This window comes from Daphnia pulicaria, chromosome 1, assembly GCF_021234035.1.
Source record: "Daphnia pulicaria isolate SC F1-1A chromosome 1, SC_F0-13Bv2, whole genome shotgun sequence".
NCBI classification, from domain to species: Eukaryota; Metazoa; Arthropoda; class Branchiopoda; order Diplostraca; family Daphniidae; genus Daphnia; species Daphnia pulicaria.
In genome coordinates, this window is record NC_060913.1 from 15,456,929 (window position 1) to 15,480,348 (window position 23,420).

Consider the following 23,420-nt stretch of genomic DNA (forward strand, 5'->3'; position numbering starts at 1 on the left):
GTAATCTTATAATTAGCTTTACCTTGATTATAATCAACTGAAATTGGGAACCATCTATCGGTTATGTCTCTTCGAGTCTACATTCGAAAACTGACTGATGCTACACAAAATGTTTCCCCCACAAACCGACTAATTAATTTCTTGTCCAGGTGTTTTGGACATCCAAAGACGTTGACATTATGATAACGGCTGATTGAATACAGTTAGATGACCTGATCTGTATATGATTTCCTATCGTCACCTTATTCTAGTCACCAAAAACGTTGATGATGATCATCACCGTTTATAATTCACCTGTTGGTCTATCTGCTATAAAACGGGCGACCATTTCGCCATGTAATTCATTCCTTTTGTGATTGTCACCCAGTCCGGAAAAACAAAACTCACATTCATCGTAAAAAAAACCTTTTTGTTCCTTTTATTTCTTTTGTCCGTTTGTGTGTTTTGTGTATAGACGCTTGATCGATAGCTACCGAGGTTTAATATCTGCTCCTATTATTTGACGTTCACAGGAAATGAGTCAAATGTTTGGAGTACCACCGACCTCAATGTATCCCCAGCAGCAGCAGCCAGGACCAGGCTACTACGGCCAGCAAATGCACAGTCCGCTAGGAACGTTAGCTGCTTACAAAGGTATTTAGACAATTATTTAATTTTTTTTGTATTTTTGAGTGATTATAAATTTCTCCTCCGACAGGTGATTTGATTTACCCGGTGTTCACCATCGGCTTCTTCTTGGTCGGAGTTGTGGTTGTCGTCAAAGTTCTCCTGTCGCTGTTCGCTTTACTGGGAGCTAAATTGTTTCACGGCTTCATCCCGCGCTCGATCGACGACTTGCTCAGCGGCGGCAACCGCAAACGTCGTTCCATCGACGAAGTGGACGACACTCCGCTCGATCAGGCCAAGTTGGATGGGCTAACCGCCGTCGTCATGGCCGCTCTCGATTCTCAACAGTGGTATGTTAAAAACAAATCCCCAAACTTAGGATTTTTATTTTTGGTTGGTCAAAAGTTTTGATTGGACGATTGTTTATTCGATTACAGTCAACAGAGAATGATCTGTGAATTGGGATCTTTCGTGCAGAAATACGATTCGGTTCACCTCATCGCCGGGTAATATTATACACACTCGAAAACATTATCAGATTTATGATTTGAAACCTGTTTAATTCATTCATCGATTCATTATCGTATTAGACTGGCTGAGCGTCTGGTACCGGAGAATTACGTGGAACAGGTGAGAGCCTTCCAAAACACCGGCCAATGCGACGACTACAAATGTGGACAGTCTTCGTCAACCGTCGCTTCCACATCGCCGGAAGTGAAGCCGGAAACTAATTCGTCCAAAGACGTCGAGAGTCTCTGAAAATCAATCGAGAATTTCCTTTCGATATTTTAAAATTAATAATTAATAATAATGAACAATAATTTAATCGAAATTTCATTTCGATGCAATAATCAACCCCCTTTAAAATTAAAAGAATGAATAACTGATATTTAAATATTCTTGGTTGTGTTGAATAAAAGAGTTTCTCTCGAGTATTCCGTGTATTTGAATTTAAAAGTTGACGCGCATTTCCAAAAGGACGGCCAAATGACATTGAAATGAAAGGCACTTTTTGTACAGCGTAGCGCATTGTTGGACCAGACGTATAAGCTAAATTTTAACTAGTAGATTGTGTGAGTATTGATATATAAATTTGAATCAATCAGAATTAAAAATAAAAATGAAAATGTTGACACTCATTATAGGATGAAGAGGGTGGAATAAATGCGATGACTCGATTTGAGTGGGGTATATAAGATTCTGTGTGCTGCAGCTGCCGCGGTTCTCACGCGTCTTATTCAGACCGTCATGAGATCCTCTTCTTCCTGAAGGTCGGAAATCCGTTGGTAGCGGACCTTGACGCGTGACAAGCAATGGCCGCACGTCTCTATCCACGGAGCGCACCTTAACGAAACACAAACAACAATTTAAAAAAAAATCATAATTTGGTTGAATGTATTCAAAAAGAAATTACAAAGCCTGGAGAATGATGGTGGTCACGTCCCGAACGACAGAACAATTGATCTTCAAGCAGCGGATACACGGCACGTAGCACCATATGTGCTATAGTAATAATAAATGAGCGACGCAAGAAGAAATAATGACATTTTTCTTATTCATACATGTTTGCTAAATATTTGTCCAAACAAAGAAACAAACGAAACACGGACGGGTTATATTAGATTGAACAGCAACTTACTTGAAAGGCCAGACAGGCGAATTGCAAGCCCATGCAAAAGGCCAACAACGGAGCGAAGAGGAGCGTGACACTTTGGTAGCAGCAGTTTTTAGTCCCGCGGTAACACTAGATGGACGGACAAACATCATCGTGTTGGTTATTTATTAATTATTAAGCATCGCCAACAAAGACTTGCGTATTATTGACCCGTCGGACTTTGTATTGTGAATGCAATTGATTTTCCTTGTAGTTTAATATTCCACGAAGGACTATTCTATACGGCTAAACATAGTAGCTACTTACTTTGTAGGAGCAATTCCAAATGCAGTCGTTACTCCTTATGGATTCAGGTTCACCGATGACGTCGCTCCATTGCACCTATAGGGGATGACGGCATGACAGATCAATCGGCTCATGATTAGTCGATGGCCTTTGACGCGTAAGAGACGTCAACAACAATCACGCGGAATAAATGCTGCTGGATCTCATATATTGAGTTTCCGTTAATAATAATAATCTAAATAACATACTTGGAGGTGATTGTTGAGGTTGTTGGGATCGCGCTGGTCCATGTCGAAGCTGCTGCTATTCAAATGTCCTTCCATGGCCACAATCCGCGTTGTCCCGGCACTGACACTCATTTCTCCAAAAAATTTTCCCGACGGCGGTGACAGCCCACGTGAAATTGCGCAACTATTTCTGTCTCAACCTCCGTCCGCTTTCTCACCTGAAATGCGACTAAAAGACCCTGGATGCTTTGATGTCGCTTACCAGTTTGAACGATATGTTTTACCTTTCAACTCGTCCGCATAGGACATTTTCCCTTTTAGTTTTGTGTCCTGGGAATATCCCAATGAGTCCAGCCCCTCTCATTTGTGTCAAAAACGGGAGGGACGAGGCTGCCATGGCAACGATAAACATCAACAAAACACACGTACCCAGTACCCACACACAACAAGAGAAATGGGTAAGTTTTTCTGGGTGTCTGGACCTTACGCGCTGAGTTTTATTAATGCGGCGTTGGCGTGACCATCGACACTGTCGTATAGGACTCGCCCAACAAGAGTATGTAAGAACAAAAAACACGAGGCTCCGCCGGATGGACCACCAGCAGCAAACATATCACGAAAGGATTCAGTTGTTGATGGCGTTTTGGGGACTATTTGCCGCAACTGATGGCCAGCATAACACAAAGAAAAGCGCTCGAATGGAAAATATTATAAAAATCAAGTTGATGAACTTATATAAATTACAAGTTGATTTCACAGATTTCTTTTTAAAATCCTGATGTGTTTATTAAATTAAATCTCAAGTCTAGAAACATATCGAATTAAAATCAATGAGGTATAAATAATAAGAAAAGGGGGACAATGTCTCCAACCGAAATAGCCTTTTTATAGCTTCTCTCAGTTGAACTGTTCGAAAATCGATCGAATCGATTCCAATTGAGCCAAAATTTGATCGAAATCCGTTTGGGGATCGACGACCGGACTTGCGGACGCCTCGCGTTTTTCGCGTGTTTTCTCGTCGGATTTGCTGGATGAGCTGCGGTCGGCCAGGATGGAAACGACTGGAATCGGAGACGCGTTCACCGCCAGTGGCCCGTTCAAAAGGAAATTGTGTTTGGCGTGGACCAAGAATGCAATCACCTTTAATATGACCACAATTGCAGTGATGAAGAAGCCCGTCTTGAAGATGGCCGGCAGCAAATCCGCTTTGGTGGCCCACAAATCTCCCAGAGGAGTGTGCTGACCCATGCCCAAGTAATTAGCCCCGGTCAGAGCGTCCGGAACCCGGAATCCAAGTCCTTCAAATTAAAATGGCAAATTTAAACAAAATCATTCTTAGAAATGAAAATAATGAAATGAAATACTGACCTTTATTGAATCCAGCGTTGAAATAAAAGTTGGGAACTTCCGCTGGACCTTGAGGAAAGACGACACCGGGCTGGACAGGTTCAGGGGGTCCGTAAGCTCCAGCTACGACAGGGTTCCGGCTTTGATAGTATCCGATATTCATGTTCGGGTTGGGATAAGCTTCCACCACAATGTTCTGTTGTCCTCCTCCATTCATTGATTGGCGTTCCGGCATTGTAGAGGCTGGATTCCGGAAAAAGGATTCGGGGACAGAGACTCCGGCATTCATGGACTGGCCGCCGTTCGATGACTGCTGTTGAGAAGATCCACCATTCGATGGGAAATTGACGGTCGTCCGCTGATCGGCCGCAAAAGCAATGGCGGGCAGAATGAACAATATCCAAAAATGTGTCATTTTGAAAAAAGCAAAACAAATTTTCTTTCCGGAGTCTGAATAATCAATGAAAAATACAAATGAAATAGTAATGAATGAATTAATTTTGCAGTTGAGTGGAATGGTTTCCAGGAGAGCAGTTCCTACCTGTGTAGGAGACAAGTGAGAAATGTTGATTCAAGCTCCAACAGTTGATCCATTTTTATAGCAAAAACCTCGTCATGAATCAACAGCTCCAGTCGTTCTGGAATCGATTTTTGTCTCCCTGATGACTTTGAAAAAAGTATGTTAATTGGTCTATAGGTGTTTTTCTTTTACCTTTCTTTTATTATGTGTGACCTGTCCTTGCAGAATCTATGGTGATGATGACCTGTTGTGACCCAGTGAACTTGGTCTCCCTTGATCAACATAACGGACGTAAATAATTGTTCATCCGAATTGCTTTTCACTCGGGTTTTACCGAGGGTTTTACTTTGCATCTAACGGAACAAGATAGCTTGATCGATACGAAAAGTCTTTGATTGATTTAAATTTAATTTTGGCTGAACCTTTTATGATCAATAATTCAAAGGATGAACGGAAACATTAATGAGTCTTGTAGAGAAATCTTTCGTAGGATATCTTGGTCATTCTAAATTCATTCGATCCGCTATCTAATAATTAAGTTGACTGCCTTTTTCGAAAGAAAAAAAGCGCGTGACGAAGAACATGACTCTCGAACTTGAATAATTTCCAAAGGCCTCGAGGAGGTGGCTTTGATCTGAAATGAGAACAAAGGCGTCGTGTTGACTTTGTTCTCGGGTCGGTTATTCGTCGTGAACAAACACCACGCATTGCAAATAAGGTCTCTTTTGAAACATCTACATCTTGTCCGACATGAAAATGTTTAGCAAATAAAAAACGATGATTGAGGATGGCAGCAGGAACGAAAAACGTGCCGTGAAACAACTTCTTTTGACGGCGGTGAAAGAATAACAAGCATCCATCAAATGCTGTGTGCCGCATTTTTGGTGCTCAACGGCACTGCTGGAAAAAAGGTTGGAAAATCTCCAATGAATGGCGGGGGATTTGCTTCGGATTCCATTTTCAGCCGGTCCAAATGTATAGAGCCGTTGAATGGGGTAGCAGTAATGGCAAATAGGTCTATTCAGGGAGTTTTACGATGCAAAAGGAAGCCAAGAGGAAGTCTACAATCTCAAGCTCACTCCGCCGTGTAACAAGATCGATAATATTATATGCAAGTGGTGAAAATCGAGTTCATCGAAATCTGGCAACGTTTTCGAGACGAAAGTTGGAGACGAAAGTCTAGCAGACGGAGACTCAGCTTTTGGGACAGTCGATTAGCGTATGAAGAAGAAAAGGGCCTTGGCTTAGAACAAGCTATATAATATTTCATCCATCAATTTACCCTCTTTGTGGCTAACTACATGGGCTAGTGTGCATTAAAACGCAAATAGTGAACATGTCGGAAGACACGAAATTGTTCACTATCGCCGAAGAGGGCTGTTTACGAGTGAGTTCGTATATACGGCGAATTGTATATCACAGATCACTTAACGTATTATTGGTCTTCTCCTCCAATGGACCAAGAGAAACAGAAATCAAAGTTGTTGTGTTAGATATAGCATCTGGGACTGTCCTGCATGATACAAAGTTGAGCCTTGCTCAATCAAATTCGACAGGGTCAGGTTTGCATGGAGAAAATGTTGTTTTTGATGATGAACTACTTGATACTGAGATTGATGGAATTGGTCTCCCCACATTCAAAGGTAATAAAATATATCACCATTCACAGTAAGAAATGGCTAATAGATTATTTATTTATTCCCAGATCCTCTCAAATGCCTTTCAATTGCTGAACGGGGAACACTGATAGTTGCCCACCATGGCTTCCTGGGAGTTCGTAAAGATTTTGGACGAGCTCTTTTGCTGGAATCCATACTTCGGCCTTCTGTGATGAGCGAAGAAGATATTGTCCATGTAGAACTGCCCCATAATGAGGTAAAAGCTTATATCTCTTTTGTTGATGGAATCATGGGTTGATCACACCTTTTGTTTGGCAGGCAATGCTGCTACGAGAATGTCTTCAAACCATGGATCTGGGGCAGACAGATCCAGAACTAGGCAACATGCAGACTCAAGTCATTACCCTACTCACTAAGCATATGAAACAGTATCTCTTTTCTGTTTCCAAAGGGTCTAGAATGTCTTCCAATGTGAGTTAATTTGTGGTTTGAACACAATAATTTTTTAGGTTTCTTTTCCTCTAATCTAACCCATTTTTTTTTCTTCAAAGTGGTGCATAGTTAATTTGGAGCTGCCGTTGAAGACTTTGAAGGCAGTCTGCACCCACGCAGTGCTCGAGTTGAAGAAGAACAATAGAAGCATCCCTGCTCTTCCAATTGCTTCTTCAATCGTAGTCCGCTTAGCTACGCTCCAGCAGCAACCTATTCAACAACCGCTACCTCAACCCTCCTCCGCATCCTCTTCTGCTGTAGTCAAGGAAGATATAGCTCCCTTTTACCACTCGGCCAGCAGTACCAGCAACAATAACAACAGCAGCAACAGCTTCACTGGCAACAATGCATGGGAACTGAGTTCTTGCCCTGCTCTGCATCCGATGACTAGCGAGGCGTCGAGACGCGAAACTTTTGCCAGCTGGCCTCACATGAACTACAAGTGGGCTCTGCCGTCTCAGATGGCGGAAGCAGGCTTTTACCACCAGCCAAACACACCGGAGAGTGATCGAGCCGTTTGCTTTCTCTGCAATGTATGTCTTATTTGCTGGGAGCCATCTGACGAGCCGTGGTCTGAGCACGAACGCCACGCAGCTACATGTCCTTTAGTCAAAGGTGACTATACATCCAATGTCCCAGTGGATGTCTCTATGGCGACACAGCCGGCCGTTCAACAGGATTCAGTCCCTTCTGAGACTATCGCTTGCATCTCGACCACCACTTGTCCCGATCTCTTTGCCACATCCACGGCAGGTGGTCTTGTAGTACTTTGGAACATCAGTGGCACTCTGAAGGTAGTATTGTTTATACTATTATCGTTCTATATAAAATTTAATGTTCGATTTTTCATCTTTGCAGCGTGAAGTATCGATCAATACTGGTCATACAAGTCAACTTTGTCCAGTTCGAGTTACTGCTCTAAGCGTGGTATCAGGATCGTTTTCAAATGGCCATCAGCCAATTCGGTGCTCATTGGTTGTTGGGGCGAAGCTCGGAGATCAATTGGAGCCTTTCCTAGTCGTTTACGACGTCACGTGGACCAGAGCTTATCAGGACGACCAATCAGAACCTGGCCCGTCCACGCCAACCGCCGGTTCATCTGGATCGACCATTAAGAAAGGCGGAACTACCAAGAAAGTTCTTCCTGCCACTCACGTCCTGAACCCGAACAGCGGCGGGTAAGATCCTTCCCTTCTTCTTCTGCTCCCATTAAACATGCGAATACTGATTCTACTGGTTATTTATTTGTTATGGTAATCAGGCTCGTATCCGCGGGCTCCAATGCGGAATCCAGTGCCAATCCTGGTTTGTTCTTTTCCTTTGGGGACGACGACGAGGAAATGTATACTATATCATCAACAATGGACGCCAATGAGAAACTAGGCAAAGCCACAGGTATGGAAAAAAAAAATAATTAAAGACATTTGTCATTCTATACTTATCACGTATTTTTTTATTCGTTTTTCAAGCAGGTCTTCTGAATAAACTGATGCACAACATGGGCTCGCCATTTACTAACACAGTAATGCCCCAATTGATGATGGGCGAGAAGATTATGACGACCCATGCTAACACCAGTTCAATATCAGTAGTGGCGCCACCCCCACCTCCCTTCGCTTTGTCGCCCAAGGTCTCGGATCAGCCGGAAGTCACTCTGAACCAGCGGACTCTGATTAATTTGAAGGAGTGCGGGATAGACGGTGAACTGGATGTGGTCTTCTTGATCCCGACGTGGGACGCTGGGCACTTGATTGCCATCCTGTCTCCTCCGGACAAATCGGAGCTGTCTAGAAACACGGAAAATGTTGCAACAGAGAAAGCTAGTTCTCATATACTACTTTTCAAATTGAACGTCGGCGAAGCTGGATTAGTTGAGCGGCCTGTCTGCCAACTCAAAGTAGCTGCAGCCGACGAGCCTCGTTGCGTCGTGATGCTGCCCTCCGGTGACCGCAACGACGACTCGGAATGGTCCGCAGAAGAAGAAGCCGCAATGCGTGGACCAATGAGAGCTGTCGTGGTGACGAAAGATGGCCGTCTCAGACTACTGTTGATGGATCCCAACGGCTCCACCCCTCAGCTGACTTGGCTAGACATGGAGTCCGTTTCGCCGCACAAGTTCCTGGACGCCACCTACTGCAGCAGCGTGGAACGAGTTTGCGCAACCACCGATAAAGGCGATTTGGTTTTTTTCAAAATCATAACGCATGCGGGAGCGGCTGGATTTAGTCGACTCCATCCTTCCGGCAAGTCGGGAATGAGGAAAGGCAAGGAGCCTTCACCGACGAAGTTGTTGATCCATCAGCCGCTGACTTCTGAAACACTTCAGTCGCTGTACGAGTTGACTTTGGCCGAGAAGCTACCGCAAGCATGCCAACTCACGATCACGGCCGCTTCGTGCTGGATGGAACAAGCCGTGACGCAGCGCCAACGTCGCCAGCCGCAACCTTGGCTTTTACAGCCCGGCAGCTCCACCACTCCCAACAATACTGGGAGTGAAGACGGTCTCCAAATGGCTAGACTTTTCAAGCTACAGCAGGATAAATTCAGCTGGGACGAGCATTTCTTTGAAATGAGTCTACCGCCCGGCGTTTCCGTTTCCCACGTCCATCTGCGCTTCGTTCTGGCTCCTTCTTGCTCAGTTGCTCCAGAAATTCAAGTAATTCAATTGATCTAAATGAATTTACTTGTTCATTTTTAACCCATTGTTTCTATTCTTAGGTGTCTCTTCTGGAACAGCGAAGCCGTAGCTTGCAGTGGGGTCGTAGTTCGCTTAACGCCAATCCCACGGAAGAGGTGGATAATCTCATCAATTTCAACATGGGCCAGCCGTCGCCGCGTTTCACTTCCTCGGCATCCAATACTGAATCCGCCTCCAATCCGATCCTGACGCAGGAGTACCTGGATGCTCACGACGCCGTTTTGCTGTGCGGCCCCTTCAAGCTGAACCAATTTTTAGACGCCTCCGGCCAAGTTGCCACGTTGACGCTCAATAGCCATCAATTGCTGCAATCAACAGCCAGAAATTTTTTAATCCACTTGAAGTACATCCCGTCCGTGGCTCACGTGAGTGTTACCACCTCAATGCGTAACTTAGGTTACCGTTAACTGATAATTTCTTTTAAACCATGCAGCCCAATTCTTTGAGCCTTCTGAACATCCCTCGACCGATGACCAATCCGTGCGGTCGTCGCACCATTCAAACTAAAGGCTGTGATTGGATTCAAGAGGTTGCCATTTCGGTCCAGCGTTCGAAGCCAACGTCCATCCCACACGAAAGGTTCGAAAAATCAGTAGAGGCGGAAATTTAAAAAAAAAAAAAAAAAACAGCGAATTAAATAAACTTCGTTTCTTTTTGTTGCAGAGCACACCGATGTGCATTACTAGCGTCGTCCAATTTCACCGGCCAGCTTCTGGAATTTGGTTTCAGATCTATTATGCGCCGAGAGCACATCATGGTTCTTGGCATCCTTAATTGGAAGACTGCCGCTCATTATGGAGCTCCTCCAGGTGAAATAAAAGATTGGCATGTTTTTAATTGAATTTTATTTATTAATTGGCATTTCATCTTCAAGGAGTTGCCTGTTTGACGACTGGTGACGTGGCTGGCCACGTTATTGAAATATTCAACCAATTGAAGAGCTTATTGGACCGATTTGTGATCCACGGCAACCGGACTACGGCTCAGCAAGTGGTCCAACTCCTTTCTTCATCTCACGAGTTGGGAATATGCCTGTCGGAAGAGGAAGTGGCCGTCATCACCAAGCAGATGATGCACTGTCTCCTTCAGCAATTGGGATCGTTGCAGAACTGCGCTTCTCCCAGCGTCGTTCATTGGTTTTTGGTCCTCTTGTCGCGCGTCTACCTTCGCAGCCAAACTGAAGTTGCTGGACCAGTGTGGGCCGTCTTGACTAGAATCATTGCCGAGTTGCACCGGCGAAGGGAGCCACTCCAGCAGTTGCTTCAGAGCCGTTACGGCTTCTACGGCCGTCCATTCGAGACGGAGCTGATGTTCAGTTTAACTGAAGATCACCAACAGCAACAGTCGTCAGCCTCGTCCTCTAAACCCGTCCGGAGTAATATAGCGGCGAGTTTTGCTGCCCTCAATCAACTCGTCAACCCATCCAGCACTTGTGACAAAGACAAAAGTTACAACTACCTGGACGTACTCTGTCTCAAGCGTTCTTGTGATCTGGTGGACGTCGAGCCGCTGCCCTTCACTCTCGTCTCGGCTAGCGATGGCGTCCGACTCGAAAAATCCGACACGGGCAGTGCTCAGTTCACGGCGGTTGCTCTTAATGGCCTAGTGGAAGCATCTAAGCTGGTGTCTCACAAAGATGTATGTTTAACTTTAACTGAATCTTCGTCTCGTAGGTTCACTCTTTATTAATTTCACATCTATTTTCGTTTATTTTCTCTAGACGCATGCAACTAGTCATCGTTGGCAACACTTGTTGGCCATCAATCCTCCCCTGGTCATAGTAATGGAACGGCTTCATTCGGGTGGCAGGAAATTTGTCGTCCTCGACTTCGGCGCCCCCATTTTGCTGACTGATGTTTACATCCCGGCGTGTCCTGATTGGGTCTCCATCACCGTCGACGTCTGGAATCGGTTGGAGCGGAATCAGAACGACACTGATTTGGTTCGTCTAGCCGTCAGCAGTGACATCAACCGCCGACCGATCGTCTTGCACGACCTGCAACCTCCGCTTGTTTGTCGCTTTCTGCGCTTGACAATTACTGGCCGACAAGGACTGAGTGCCTCTAGTTGCAAAACCTCCATAGGCTCCTTTTACGGTCACTCGCTCATATTGCCCAACGATCTGGTTGTTCCAGCCATGCAAGCTGAGGGTATCCCCATTCTAGACCGAGAGGAAATTATGGTGAGTGTTGTGGGCTTTCGTCTTCTATTTCTTTTTTTGCGACCTCATTTGAATCCATTTTATCAAAAATAGGAGAACATTGCAACGTTGGAAGTGCTGTCAGATCACAGTCAGTGCCACTACAATTTAGCCGGAGACCGGCTGCGAAGTCTTTTGCGACCGTTGCTGACCAATTGGCATAAAGACGCATCGGGATCATCGACTCATCACATCGACCACTACTTGCAATCGCAAGTCAATGCCGGCCAAACTGGTAACGGAGACGCAAACGAAGACGCGAAAATTGTTGAGGCTTATGAGGTATAAAAATGTTTCTTCCTGGGCTGTGTTAGGTTATAAAACTTTAACTTTATCGATATTTTTCAGGAGTGTTTAAAATTACAACGCCAGCAAAATTTGCTGTGGAGCGCTCTTCGACGGCTGCGTCGATGTCTGGTTGAAATGGACAAGAAACAAGACGGATCGGCAAATGAGGAGGAGTCTGTCGCCATCAGTCAGGCGTCGTCGCACAAACTCCACTACATCGCCCAGAGTTTGGTCAACGTTCTCCTGGCGTCATCTGCTCTAAAAAAACAGATCAAGATCGAACGCAAAACAGCCGAGCAGCTGTTCCAACATCTTTACGTCACTTCGGGTCCGGCGTCCCAGCTCTCTACTGCCGCTCTACTCTCGCAGTCGGACGACACTTACCGCTGGATGCCAAATTTTCTTGCTGACATGTTGCGCAAGACATTGTCCTCGGATCCCTCAACTTCCCTGATCCCTAAGGACAGGTATGTTATCGTTTGTCAATTTGAACGTCAGAACAAAGTTTTCAGTTTTCACTTTGTCCGCTCCTAGGGTTTTTGTGACGCTTCTGTTCATGGGATTCAAGGCGATTCAACTTTCTTCGGGTATTCATCTGCTCGACCCAATCCTGGCTGTTTTGAACGAACAGCTCTCTGTCTTGGAAAATCGGAATAACAGCAGTCCATTCGCCCTCTCTCATTTGGACTTGCCCTTTGTCAACTGGCTTCTATTGTTCTGCTGCTGTTGCCTTGATAGGACAGCCTCGGCAACTACGAAAGAGACGAAAACCCGAGATCAGCGCTGGGATTTTATGCAGGGCGAGTCCCTATTGTCCCGAGACGGAGCAACTGCTGGCGAGCCCAAAAATGCCGGCGGTTCGGCCGCCTCGCGCATCTACAGGCGCAAATTGCAGAAGAAACTCATGCAGCAACCGCATTATGGTGTTTCCTGGCCCAGCGGTGGCGTCCTTAGTGGAAGCAACAAAGCCAAATTCATCTTGGCCCACTCCAAGCAAAAAGGTAAGACAATTTAGCGCAAACATAGAACGGACGTCTCACGATCGTTTTTCCCCCTTTCGATTCTTTGTCTTTAGGAGGAGGATTTGCTATGGATTCCGGAGTCCAAATGAGGAGAACAGCTATGATGGACGATGAAATGGATTCGAACGGTCCCGACGATAAGGACGGAGGGAATGGCAGTCGAACTATGCCGTCATCGTGTGGGCAACCAATCTGTTCGTCTAGCGGAGCTGCACGAGTAGCCAAGAACCTCATTTCCTTCCTTTTGGTGATTGGCGCTTCCGGTGCGCACGAGGAAACGTTTTTATTGACTTGCAAAGTCCTTGCTCGACTTATTGGCGCCTCGCAGAACGGTCTGCGTTTGGGACACATTGCCGACGAGGAGCAGCTGACGACACTTTTGCGTATGGCGGCCTCTGCCAACGGCCAACCCACTCAGTTGTGGCTCAATCACGCCATTTATTGCCTACTGATTGATTATCTACGAGCCACATCTTCTAACAAATCCAATATGATAGCCAGCGGGGATTCCGGCGGAGCCTCAAAAAGTTGCTCCGTTAATTCCATGTTCACTCACGGTGCCACCGGATCCAGATATGATGATATACTCCGATCGGTCGGCTCGGAGCCAGAAGCTGGCAGCAGCGGAATAAATGGCGCTGGAAGTAGCCCAAGCTCCCACATGAATAGCACTGGAAGCAGCAGCAGTAACACCTTGTCCTTTTTCAAGTCCAAAATGAAAATGGGTCAAGTCTCGAAGAAACTACCACCTATGGCTGTTCCTCCCGAGCTGCTGGCCTACGAGCAAGCCAAATTGGCAGCCGAATCGTTGAAGGTGGATCAGCACGTCGACGATTTATTAGAACTCTTTGAGAATCCCAATTCGGAGTCTGTTCCACCCGTTTTGAAGAAAGCCTGGCCATCCATTTCGAGGTATGATTTGTAGTTTTTAGACGAAGGGTTATTGTTCTGGAGCATAATTTTATCATTTTTTTTTTACAGTGTGATGAAAAACCTGGCGGAATGCAAGAGCAGCCTTTCAGCTAGTGGCTACGGTGCCACCACTGGAATTCTGAGCGCAGAGGAAGCCACGTCGTCGGGAGTCTGGGATCTGCGAGATGAGTCGCGCAGTGATGGTCCGTGGAAACACAAGACCGACATCCTTAGCGACGCCTTTTTCGAGGCTGTTTTGCAGGGACTAACCTCCTCATTTCACGACAACAAGAGGCGTCCGCTGCCGGAAGAAATTCCGGGCGATCCCATTACTGCACCGGCTCAGCCAGATCAAAAACTCCTCTCATCCGCTTTCAATAACTTGTTCAGCTCAGCCAGTTACCTGAGAATCAAGACGGACGTAATCGCTTCTCTGAAGTTATGGGTTCTCCTCAACAGCGAGAACTACGGTTCGTCGCTGGATTCTGACGGAGGAGCCTCTTCTTCCGTCACGAAAAATAGCGGAGACTCGTCAGCCATTCTGCTGAATCCCGAAGCCATTCGCGGAGTATTGGAAGTCTTGGCGAAAATTCCCGTCTTGGACGTGGGTGATTGGACGGCTGTTTTGCGGAGCCTCACTTGGTTGTCTAGTCCCCGTTGGCTTTTAACCGAACCTGACCAACAGCAACACCAGATGGAAAGTGAATCTTCACATTCTGAAGAGTTGGCGGATCAAATGTGTGCCGGAACGGTCATCCGCAGTCCATACTTGACGGCGATCCTCTACAATTTCATCAGCGGACAAGGATTGGTACCCTACTCTCTGGGTGACAAGCAACTGGTTGGTCCTTCGATCGTGTCAACTTTGGGAGACGTTTTGTCGTGCCTGAAAGTTTGGTGCAATACGGCGTTGGTCGGCAGTGTATTGGGCTGTCAATTGCGCAATTCTCTTTTTGAATTGTTCCTCGAACTTGCCGTCCCTCCTCATGGTCCCATCTTTCGCGGAATCGGTCCGCTGGATGCCCAAATTTGCTTCTTGGAGTCTCTTCTCAAACTCGGCGTTCAAGGGCTAGATGAATCCTTGTCCATCCGAGTCATTCAAGCTGTTGGTAAGGATTGATTTTTCTCACATTTTAAAGATAGAGTAAATGTTCATTCTAATTTCTTTTTCCGTCACAGTGAGCCTTAGTCAAATGTTTTTGAGCCGCTCCGGAGGTTTGTCGTGTATCGACAGCAGCAGCCAACTCTCTGAAGATGATCGGATCTGTTTCAGCGGATTGCACGCCACTTCAGCACTTAGTGGACCGCTGGGCGGCGGTTCAAGCGGCAATAACACTGGGCGACCGTCAGCCATCACTCCTTCGGTCCTGTTGACACTCAGTCTTCAGCTGGCCATCCGATTGGTAACGAATGCCGAATACGGGCCGTCGCTGAACGTGGCCGACAGCCTCCTCTCTACACGGTCAGTGATGGACGAATTGCTGGACGCCGCCAACTATTGTCAGGCCTCCTCGTTCGCCTCGAGTTTAGGCGCGACTGCCCTAGGCGACTTTGACGTCGCATTCAGTCATTTGCATACAGTGGCCGATTTCACCCTGGAACTTCTTCACCAAATCTCCATCAAAACTTCTAACGTCAGACTATTGTTTTATCGGATCATCGAGTACATCAAACCAGGTGTGGCCACGTCGGTGTTCTCCAGTCAAGGATGCAGCGATCTCTCTGAACCTTTGCTCATCTTCGTCCTCTACGTTCTAAGAACGAAAGAAAATGTCAGCATTTTCCACGAAGTCGATGGATTTAAGGTTAAAACAAAAAAATTGGATTTTTGATTTTGTTTAACAGGGTAATTTTGATTTTGGATTTTTGTTTAAATCGCAGGAAGTCTGTCTGGCCTTATCCCGGACACCAATCCAGCTCTTCAACTCACACAGCCGCTTGGTTAGTAATGTATTATCGTACGTGAGTCAGACCACGGTCGCCAACGGCCAAGGAGCGAATCGCCCGCGATTAAACTCACGCCAGGCGCGTAGTGGAGCCGGATCGATATTTCCGGGCGCTACTTCGTCATCTGCTGCCAACGCTGGAATGCTCCAAAACAGCTTCGTTGATGCTGCATCGTTGCCTCTGGCCGTCTTCCGACGGAGTTGTCTCCGATTAGACGATGACGATGATTACGGTCTTCTTAATTTGGCGCCGTTGTCGACTATTAGTTGTAGCCACCCAAGTGCCCAACCGGCCGATGTTCTGCTTCAGCCAAATCCGCCACATCGCAGAGCACGCAGCCCGTCATGGTCGCACCATTTTTATCCAGCCGAGCAATTTATCGAGCTGACCATTACTTTACCTTGCCCGGTTCTCGTCAAAGAGATTCAACTTCATCCTCATTTGACATCACTAGCAAGTAAGTTGTGTCTCTAGGGAGAATTGTATTTTGTATCTCTGGACTAACTCGTGTTTTAACATTTTTCCCCCGTAGCGTGCCCTTCTGCCGTGGGAGTGGAAATGTCTCCGGAAGGGAGTAGCCAACTCTATCCTGTCGGAGCCGTTTTGTCCGCCACTGGGCTGACGACAATTGCATTCAAATTGGAATCGCCTCAAGTCGCTGCTTTGGTTCTGTTGCGTCTATACAAACCTCGCGACTCCTCCAACATCGGCCTCGCTCAAATCCGAATCCTCGGCAGCTTGGCTCTACCTAGTTCGGAGCAGTCAGCTTCCGGCCCGATGGCCGGTCAACACCAACCTGGATTGACGTGGCTATGCGTTTTACATCATTGCCTATCAGTGGCCGAAAAATCGGACAATTCTGATCTAATGGGATCCCTTCGCCAGACAGCTGGTAGCCTGGAACGTCCTGGTATGGTGGAGCGGTGTTGCGGCCTTTTGAATGCTCACTTCACTTCGCCAAAAGCTGGCATCTTGGCAGACGTGGTCCAAATGGCATCGGATATTTTGCTTCACCTTGGCCGGCACTCGAGCGCTCTGGCGCATCAGTTCATTCGATTGCAGCTTCAAGAGTCGCCACGTTTGCTTCTCGGCTGTACACCTCCTGTTGCCAACGTTCTTTACGAGCTGTGCAGCGCAGAGAATGAAAGCATAGCGACATTCGCCACTCCACCTGGAGGATCTGGACAAGCTTTGCTTTTCCAGTGGCTTCATCGATCCGCCGACCAGTGTTCATTGTCACAGGCTGTGTCAACTTCTATGGTGCACTGTGCCTCTGCCGTCCTTTGGCACAGTCCCTGTGCCATGGAGAAGATTGTCAACTACGATTTCGCCAAGTAATTGATTTTTTTAAAAATATAAGCCTATTCAAATTAGGATTTTCTTAAAATTGACATGTTATTTTAGAGCCCTTTTCGAGTGGACCAAAAAGATCCACAGCATGGAGCTGAAAATTGCCGTTGATTTCGCGCTTTGTTCCGTCTGTCGTCATTACCCTAACATTTTTACGTCGTTGCTCTCTTCTATTACCACCACGGAGTCGTCGTCGTCATCTTCTAGTATCACTTCAACTACTCTCAACTCTATTCTTCAATCCAAATCCTTGATGGAGACATTGGGTAGAGCAGCTCAGTCTGAGTTGGCGCTCGAAAAACTTTTCCGATCCGGTTTACTTGATCTGGTTTCGCAGACCATCAGCGGTAAGTTCCAATTTAAAAAATTTTGCAAACCTACAACTTTTTCATTTTTATATGTTTTTTTTTCTTTCTAATCTCACCTTCCCCTTCTTTAGAATACTGTCAATGCGTTTTGAAACGCCATGAGATGGTTGCAGCTGATTTGACTGAACGAGTGGCAGTGGCGTTTGAATTCTGGACCCTCCTGTGCGAAGAATGGGGCTCTGGGGTCAGTCGAGACGTTCTAGCCGCTTATCTATTCGACAAGTCTTTGTTGGAGATGTTGCTGCAGGCACTTTGCAGTAACAGTTCCGGTGATTGCCAATCCAATCGGCTACAGACGAGTCGGATAGAAGACGCAGCTGTGGCCTTTTTCCGCCAATTTTGCTGGGCCCATCGTGAAAACTCGCGCCGTTTCGCCGAAATCCTACTCAGCGTCCTTCAACCTGTTGGTGCGTGAGCTCGTTGTTTTTATCCCTTCATTGATGATTTAATAACGTCTCTTTTTGCTGTTTCAGGTTCCTCTTCGAAGCTGTTGACGGGATTCACTCGACGTCTTTTACTCCAGTTGTTGCTCGAACCAGAGAAGATTTTCGTGTATGTAACGTCAGCTTCCGGCCAGGTCGGTCTTCCCGTCAGTGCCAGTTCACTTTCATCCATGACAATCGCCGAACCTCGCCATCCGGCTTTCAACCACGGCAAGAAACACAAATTGCTCTACATCAGCGCCGAAACCACTTGTTCAGACTTCATAAGACTTTTGACAGGTAATTATTTTTTCTGTTTGAAATAAATTTTTATTGAATAATATTCAAAACTATTTTTTTTTCTCTCTCGAGTAGATAGCATGAGTGTGCCCGTCTTAAACGACATGAAATCTTCTCTTAATCTTACCAACAAACGATCATCGACTGTTGATCGTCTATTGGCATCGTCCGATCTCGACAAGAAAGCGAAGCTATCGGCCCTGGATTCGGAAGACCAACAGAGACGTGCTCTGTCGCAAATCCTTCAAAACCAACATTATTTGGCTCTTTTCGATCTTCCTAATGTGCCTCTGTCTGGCAACTGGACGCTGTCGCAAGCGCTCAGCCACCAACGTCTAGAGAATCCAACCTCGAGGGGAGCTCTATGCCTCCGTCTGAACACGGATCTGGATTCGGTAAATTCTTCACCGACTCCAGCAACTCCAATGGATCAACCCACCCACCCGTTGACAACGCTCCTGGAGGAATTCGCCGCCCTTGGAGGTCTGGCCGTTCTGTCCAAACACTTGCCCATGCTGCTGTGCGCCTCGACATCTACCACATCGTCGGTTGCCTTCGAAAGTGTTACCTTGTCCGTAAAAGGCGGAAGCGGGAGCGTAGCTCAGGTGTCGCAACCATCGATGACCAATCCGGGCACCTCTCATTTATCCAATCACGTCAACGGTGTAACGTCCGAGACCATCGACTCTTGGGTCAAACTTGACGGTGGCTCAGACGATATGGATGAGGAAATGGATGAGATCCTGATGCCATCTGGCTACTTCCCACCTCCCACTCCACAGTACATGAACGCCAAACGGAGCAAGAGCGCCGGTCAGTCATTGCCCACTACCTGCGCCCTCCCACTTCATAGTTTGGCGGCGTTCAGCCTTTTCTTGAGCATGCCTCTTTACACGGAGGCTGTCCTGCAGGATCGACGAAGAGCTCAGATGCTTCTCCGGTTAGCCCTTGGAGTTTCCGATGACGGCCAAGGAGGTAAAAGTCGTCGTAAAATTACTTTAAATATTTAATTCTGTAATGAATGTATTGAATTCTTCTTTTGAGCAAAGATTAATTTAATTGTTTTCGTTTTACAGGCAACATATTGAACTCGTCCGATGCGGCGCTTTTCCCCGTTCTACCGTTTGTCCTTTTGCAGCAGGTGCTCGATAAGCATCCGCTAGATAGTGAAAAAGGAGCCGTCATCCGACAGCAAGCAGTTGACATGGGTGTCTTGCAGCTTTTATTGGCTTGTTTGGCCGTTTTCACTCAACAGGTCACATCGGCAAATGTCGCAATTCCATGTAAGTAGAACAACAATCGTCAGTAATTAGGAATTGTATTTGTTTTATTTGCTGAATTCCTTATTTTTGGTTTTTAGCTTTGAACGTGCAGTTTGTTGTGGGTACTCCTAATGGATGCAGTGCGCCAGCCAAGAACGAATCGATCGGCAATGCGTCGGATGCCAATCAAGCGGCAGCTACTCAAACTGGTTCCATCCTGGGTGCCGTGACATCGCAATCCCAATTGCAACAGCAGCAGCAGCAGTACTGGGCAAAAGGAACTGGCTTTGGCACAGGATCGACGGCACAAACGTGGGACCTTGACGGCGCCATGCAGCGCCAAAGGCAACAAGAGGAGCAAGCTACCTGCTTACTGCATACGCTGGCTGCTTATGTTCATCCTAGTTGCCCGCCCATCGCTTTAACTCAACCAGGATTCACAGGATCTCCTGTTCTACCGACGGAACTCCTTAACATTGTTTTGGCGTCACATTTAGTGGCTGCTATTTGCTCTTATCTCCGCAATGATTCCGGTAATTTGTTTAACTAAGGATTCTTTAGTTCGTATCATAACTGAATTATTTTTGCATTTATTTTATAGTGATGGATATGGCTCGGCACGTGCCACTCTACAAGGCCGTCCTGTTGCTTCTTCGCTCTATCGCGGCTTGCCCGAAACTAGTGCCTCTCTTATTACCTTCGTCTTCAGGGAACAACAAGGGCAGTTCGTCGACATCCGGAAGTAGCCAGTCTATCCATGCTCTTTTGCGGAAGTTGAAGAATTACGTCTCTAGCTACACGGCGCGTTTGGCGTAAGTTGTATTCCAATAAGGCTATTAAAATAATCCTCGTAAATTTCGCAATTTTTTTTAAATTCCGCTCGACAGTTCCGTTCAAAACCGAACAACCAGCACTCAAGAAGATTCCGATTCGGAGGAAGGCATCGCCGATTTATCCAAAGACATTTGTGAAACTTGGGCTATTGTAAAGGTATAGCTAATGAATGAATGAACTTAACACGCATGGTCAGTTGTAATAATTACGTACCTATCTTTATTTGCTATAGGGAGTCGTATTAGACCATTCTGGTGGTGACGAAATTGATGGCCAAGATAGTAAAATGTCGGATCAAGCCAAGTCATCCAACGGCCGATCTTTTCTTTCCACTGAGTTTATTCACAACCGATCGCCGGAAAAGCTTTATTGCGATGTGATGCAGCCGTCCCAATTCGGTAACATTTAAGAGTCATTCACAAATGTCATTTCATACTGAAGCTTTACATTCTTTGTCTTATAGATTCATACGAACTGCTAGTCGAAAGCCCCGATACTGTCATGGGGAGCCGATTTACAGTCGCATATCATTTTGAAAACGCAGTCAAAGCAGCCGGAGAACGTTGTCATCCGAATCGCATGAAACGGCTGGCACAAGAAGTTGCCACCCTGACGACTTCACTACCGCTTTCTCTCAGTTCTTCCGTCTTTGTACGATGCGATACGGATCGATTGGATATCATGAAGGTACGCTTTTTTTCGTTGTCTCGTAATGACTGCTAATCAAATGAATCTTGAATCTCTTGAATCTTACAGGTTTTGATTACCGGACCGTGTGACACGCCTTACGGGAATGGTTGCTTTGAATTCGACGTCTATTTCCCACCGGACTATCCTCAGTCACCAATGCAAGTGCATTTGGCCACAACCGGTCGGCACACAGTTCGTTTCAATCCTAACCTTTACAACGATGGAAAAGTTTGCCTCTCGGTGCTCAACACCTGGCACGGCCGACCGGAAGAGAAATGGAATCCACACACATCAAGTCTCCTTCAAGTCCTTGTGTCTATCCAATCATTGATTCTCGTTTCGGAGCCCTACTTTAACGAGCCTGGTTATGAGAGATCACGTGGAACCCCGTCAGGAAATCAGAATTCGCGTGACTATGACGTCAATATCCGACAGGCCACCGTCAAGTGGGCTATGTTGGAGCAGATTCGCAATCCGGCTCCCTGTTTTAAACAGGTTTGTCTTATTAGTTTTTTTGCTGTTTTTCTATTGGCGGTTATCAATTCGGTTTTCTGTTAGGTGACTCATGCTCATTTTTGGCTCAAACGTCAAGAAATTGAAAAGCAGTGCGAAGAATGGATCGCCGAAATGGAAAAACAGGTGGAAAATGATCCTAACGGGTCAAGAGCCGTCGCAGTTGGTCTGACTGCCCTGAAGGTAGGCCTTATTATTTTAATGTGATTATACACAGTGTGTTATTTTAAATGTTTTTCCTTCTATTTTATTTCAACAGCGTCACTATAGTCAGCTGAAGGAAGAGTTAGGTCGATTAAGCCCTCCACCTTGTATGGCAAATGTTTCTCAACCGGAAATACAAGCCATGGAAGAGGACGAAAATGAAGAAGAGAAACCACTGAAAACTTCGCCGCTGCCCAGTGAAGAATTCGCCATCGCCTACTCGGAAGGCGAAGAAGAGGAGGAAGACGAAGAAGAAGAAGAAGTTGAAGAGGAGGAGGAAGAAGAGGATGAAGACGATGATGAGGAAGATGAAATATCGAGCCAGTTATTAAATGCGGGTAAAGAAGAAGAAGCGGAAGGTGAAGTTGGCAACGACCTGGATGAATTGAAAGAAATCATGTTCTCCAATGTTGACTCTGACGTGCCACTTTCGTGGAAAGAAGACCTGGAAGACAGCGAGACCGAAATGGACAATTTCGTCTCGCAGTTCACCATATGATTTAAAGAGTTTTTTTTTCTATGGTTCTGAAAAGTTTTGAACAAACTTAATCCAGGGCACACCCTTTGCACACCTTTCGTCTATCAGAATAACTGTTGAGTATGTTTATTTGAAATTGAATTTTTCGTTTGTCTGAGGTTACCGAGATTTTTTTAAAACCATTTTAAGACTTCCTCTCCTTCATTTGATGAACATTTTTGTCTTTTTTTTTTCAAGCTCGCCTACCCATTTGGAGCCCTGATTTCTATTACCATATGGAGAAAACTAATATGTATCTATCAAGTGTTTAATGGCTGTCACTTTGTGAAATAAAAAAATCATGCAAAAGTTAAACCCCTTTCCCATCCCAGCAGTATCTACCAATATGCTGAAAGATCCAGGGACGGCATTGCGACTGGTTCGTTCTGAGGTTCCAAAGTTCTGAGTTGCTTTAGGAGGAAATACCGCGGAGAAAACATGTTCAGCTGAAGAATGAATTGCGATCATCTTTTTAGAAGAAAATGTCAGTGTTGAAATTGCCTTCGACAAGCCCCTGTTTTAGTTTCGAAAAGTCAAGCGGTCGTCGTTAATGTGAAGGAACTTGAACTTTTACACAGTAAGAAGCCAAAATTGCACGATCTAAAATCACAGCTTCTACGGCAGACATACACCTTTATTGAAAAGAGAAGAAATATTAATAGAATCGTTAAAATATATTTCACTTTGTTCGAATGTTGGCATTTGTTTGAAAGTTGGGATAGGCTACAACGTGACAACGTGTTCTTAACAGCATATTAGCGATCCATTCACTTCGTTATATGAGCTCGTAATAGCTGAATTTATTCGCGATTAAATGTGATTAGATACGGGCTATAAAGTTACAGTACCGTGTTACAGTAGCGCTTTTATTCCTGCTGATTTGACCACCTGCTGTCGTTTCCGTTTATAAAACATACCAACTTAAAAGATCACCACATTTTTTTTTTTTGGTTCAGTAGACTAATTTTTGAGCTGATTTCCAGTTCAGAATAAGTTATCATCAGAGAAATTTCGCAAAGCGGTTACACACAGATTCACCAAAAGGTAATCATTCAACTGCTTGTAATTTTAAGTGTCCAAAATTAGCGAATTCAAGAATACAAATAATAACTAAACCTTTACAGTCTGGTCTTACGGACAACCAAAATGCAAGTTAATGGAAAGGAATTGATAACCGTCTCC

The 23,420-nt window shown here is 45.7% G+C and overlaps 4 protein-coding genes across 6 annotated transcripts; 2 read left to right on the forward strand and 2 right to left on the reverse strand.

Moving 5' to 3' along the window:
• The first annotated feature begins 324 nt into the window (after positions 1–324).
• LOC124322918 lies at positions 325–1,523 on the forward strand. Its single transcript, XM_046784306.1, has 5 exons — positions 325–394; positions 513–633; positions 698–956; positions 1,044–1,112; positions 1,197–1,523. Exons 2-5 carry the CDS (start codon positions 516–518, stop codon positions 1,363–1,365), a joined length of 615 nt encoding a protein of 204 aa, XP_046640262.1. The 5' UTR covers positions 325–394; positions 513–515; the 3' UTR covers positions 1,366–1,523.
• A 9-nt stretch (positions 1,524–1,532) lies between these two features.
• LOC124322934 (caveolin-3-like) lies at positions 1,533–3,035 on the reverse strand. Its single transcript, XM_046784307.1, has 5 exons — positions 2,755–3,035; positions 2,528–2,602; positions 2,246–2,350; positions 2,021–2,109; positions 1,533–1,950 (listed from the first exon to the last, which is right to left on the reverse strand). Exons 1-5 carry the CDS (start codon positions 2,863–2,865, stop codon positions 1,845–1,847), a joined length of 486 nt encoding a protein of 161 aa, XP_046640263.1. The 5' UTR covers positions 2,866–3,035; the 3' UTR covers positions 1,533–1,844.
• Positions 3,036–3,493: 458 nt separating this feature from the next.
• On the reverse strand, positions 3,494–4,633 carry LOC124328642. The gene is made up of 3 exons (XM_046787456.1): positions 4,622–4,633; positions 4,102–4,530; positions 3,494–4,031 (listed from the first exon to the last, which is right to left on the reverse strand). Exons 2-3 carry the CDS (start codon positions 4,493–4,495, stop codon positions 3,631–3,633), a joined length of 795 nt encoding a protein of 264 aa, XP_046643412.1. The 5' UTR covers positions 4,496–4,530; positions 4,622–4,633; the 3' UTR covers positions 3,494–3,630.
• A 1,143-nt stretch (positions 4,634–5,776) lies between these two features.
• Positions 5,777–22,553, forward strand: LOC124342487 (baculoviral IAP repeat-containing protein 6-like). Of its 3 annotated transcripts, none has more exons than XM_046795471.1 (33): positions 5,777–6,243; positions 6,306–6,475; positions 6,538–6,690; positions 6,771–7,505; positions 7,570–7,889; positions 7,973–8,106; positions 8,181–9,367; positions 9,430–9,774; positions 9,843–9,988; positions 10,073–10,218; positions 10,284–11,047; positions 11,130–11,591; positions 11,664–11,891; positions 11,958–12,364; positions 12,432–12,898; positions 12,973–13,831; positions 13,901–14,940; positions 15,011–15,636; positions 15,713–16,235; positions 16,311–17,112; positions 17,183–17,475; positions 17,568–17,903; positions 17,970–18,218; positions 18,294–19,193; positions 19,295–19,501; positions 19,579–20,013; positions 20,082–20,292; positions 20,368–20,470; positions 20,547–20,712; positions 20,778–21,001; positions 21,071–21,499; positions 21,563–21,700; positions 21,777–22,553. In XM_046795471.1, exons 1-33 carry the CDS (start codon positions 5,937–5,939, stop codon positions 22,218–22,220), a joined length of 13,956 nt encoding a protein of 4,651 aa, XP_046651427.1. In that variant the 5' UTR covers positions 5,777–5,936; the 3' UTR covers positions 22,221–22,553. The 3 variants fall into 3 exon arrangements, with proteins under 3 accessions (XP_046651427.1, XP_046651428.1, XP_046651430.1); XM_046795472.1 differs by having other exon boundaries at positions 8,184–9,367; XM_046795474.1 differs by lacking the exons at positions 5,777–6,243; positions 6,306–6,475; positions 6,538–6,690 and having other exon boundaries at positions 7,152–7,220; positions 7,274–7,505.
• Positions 22,554–23,420: the final 867 nt, after the last annotated feature.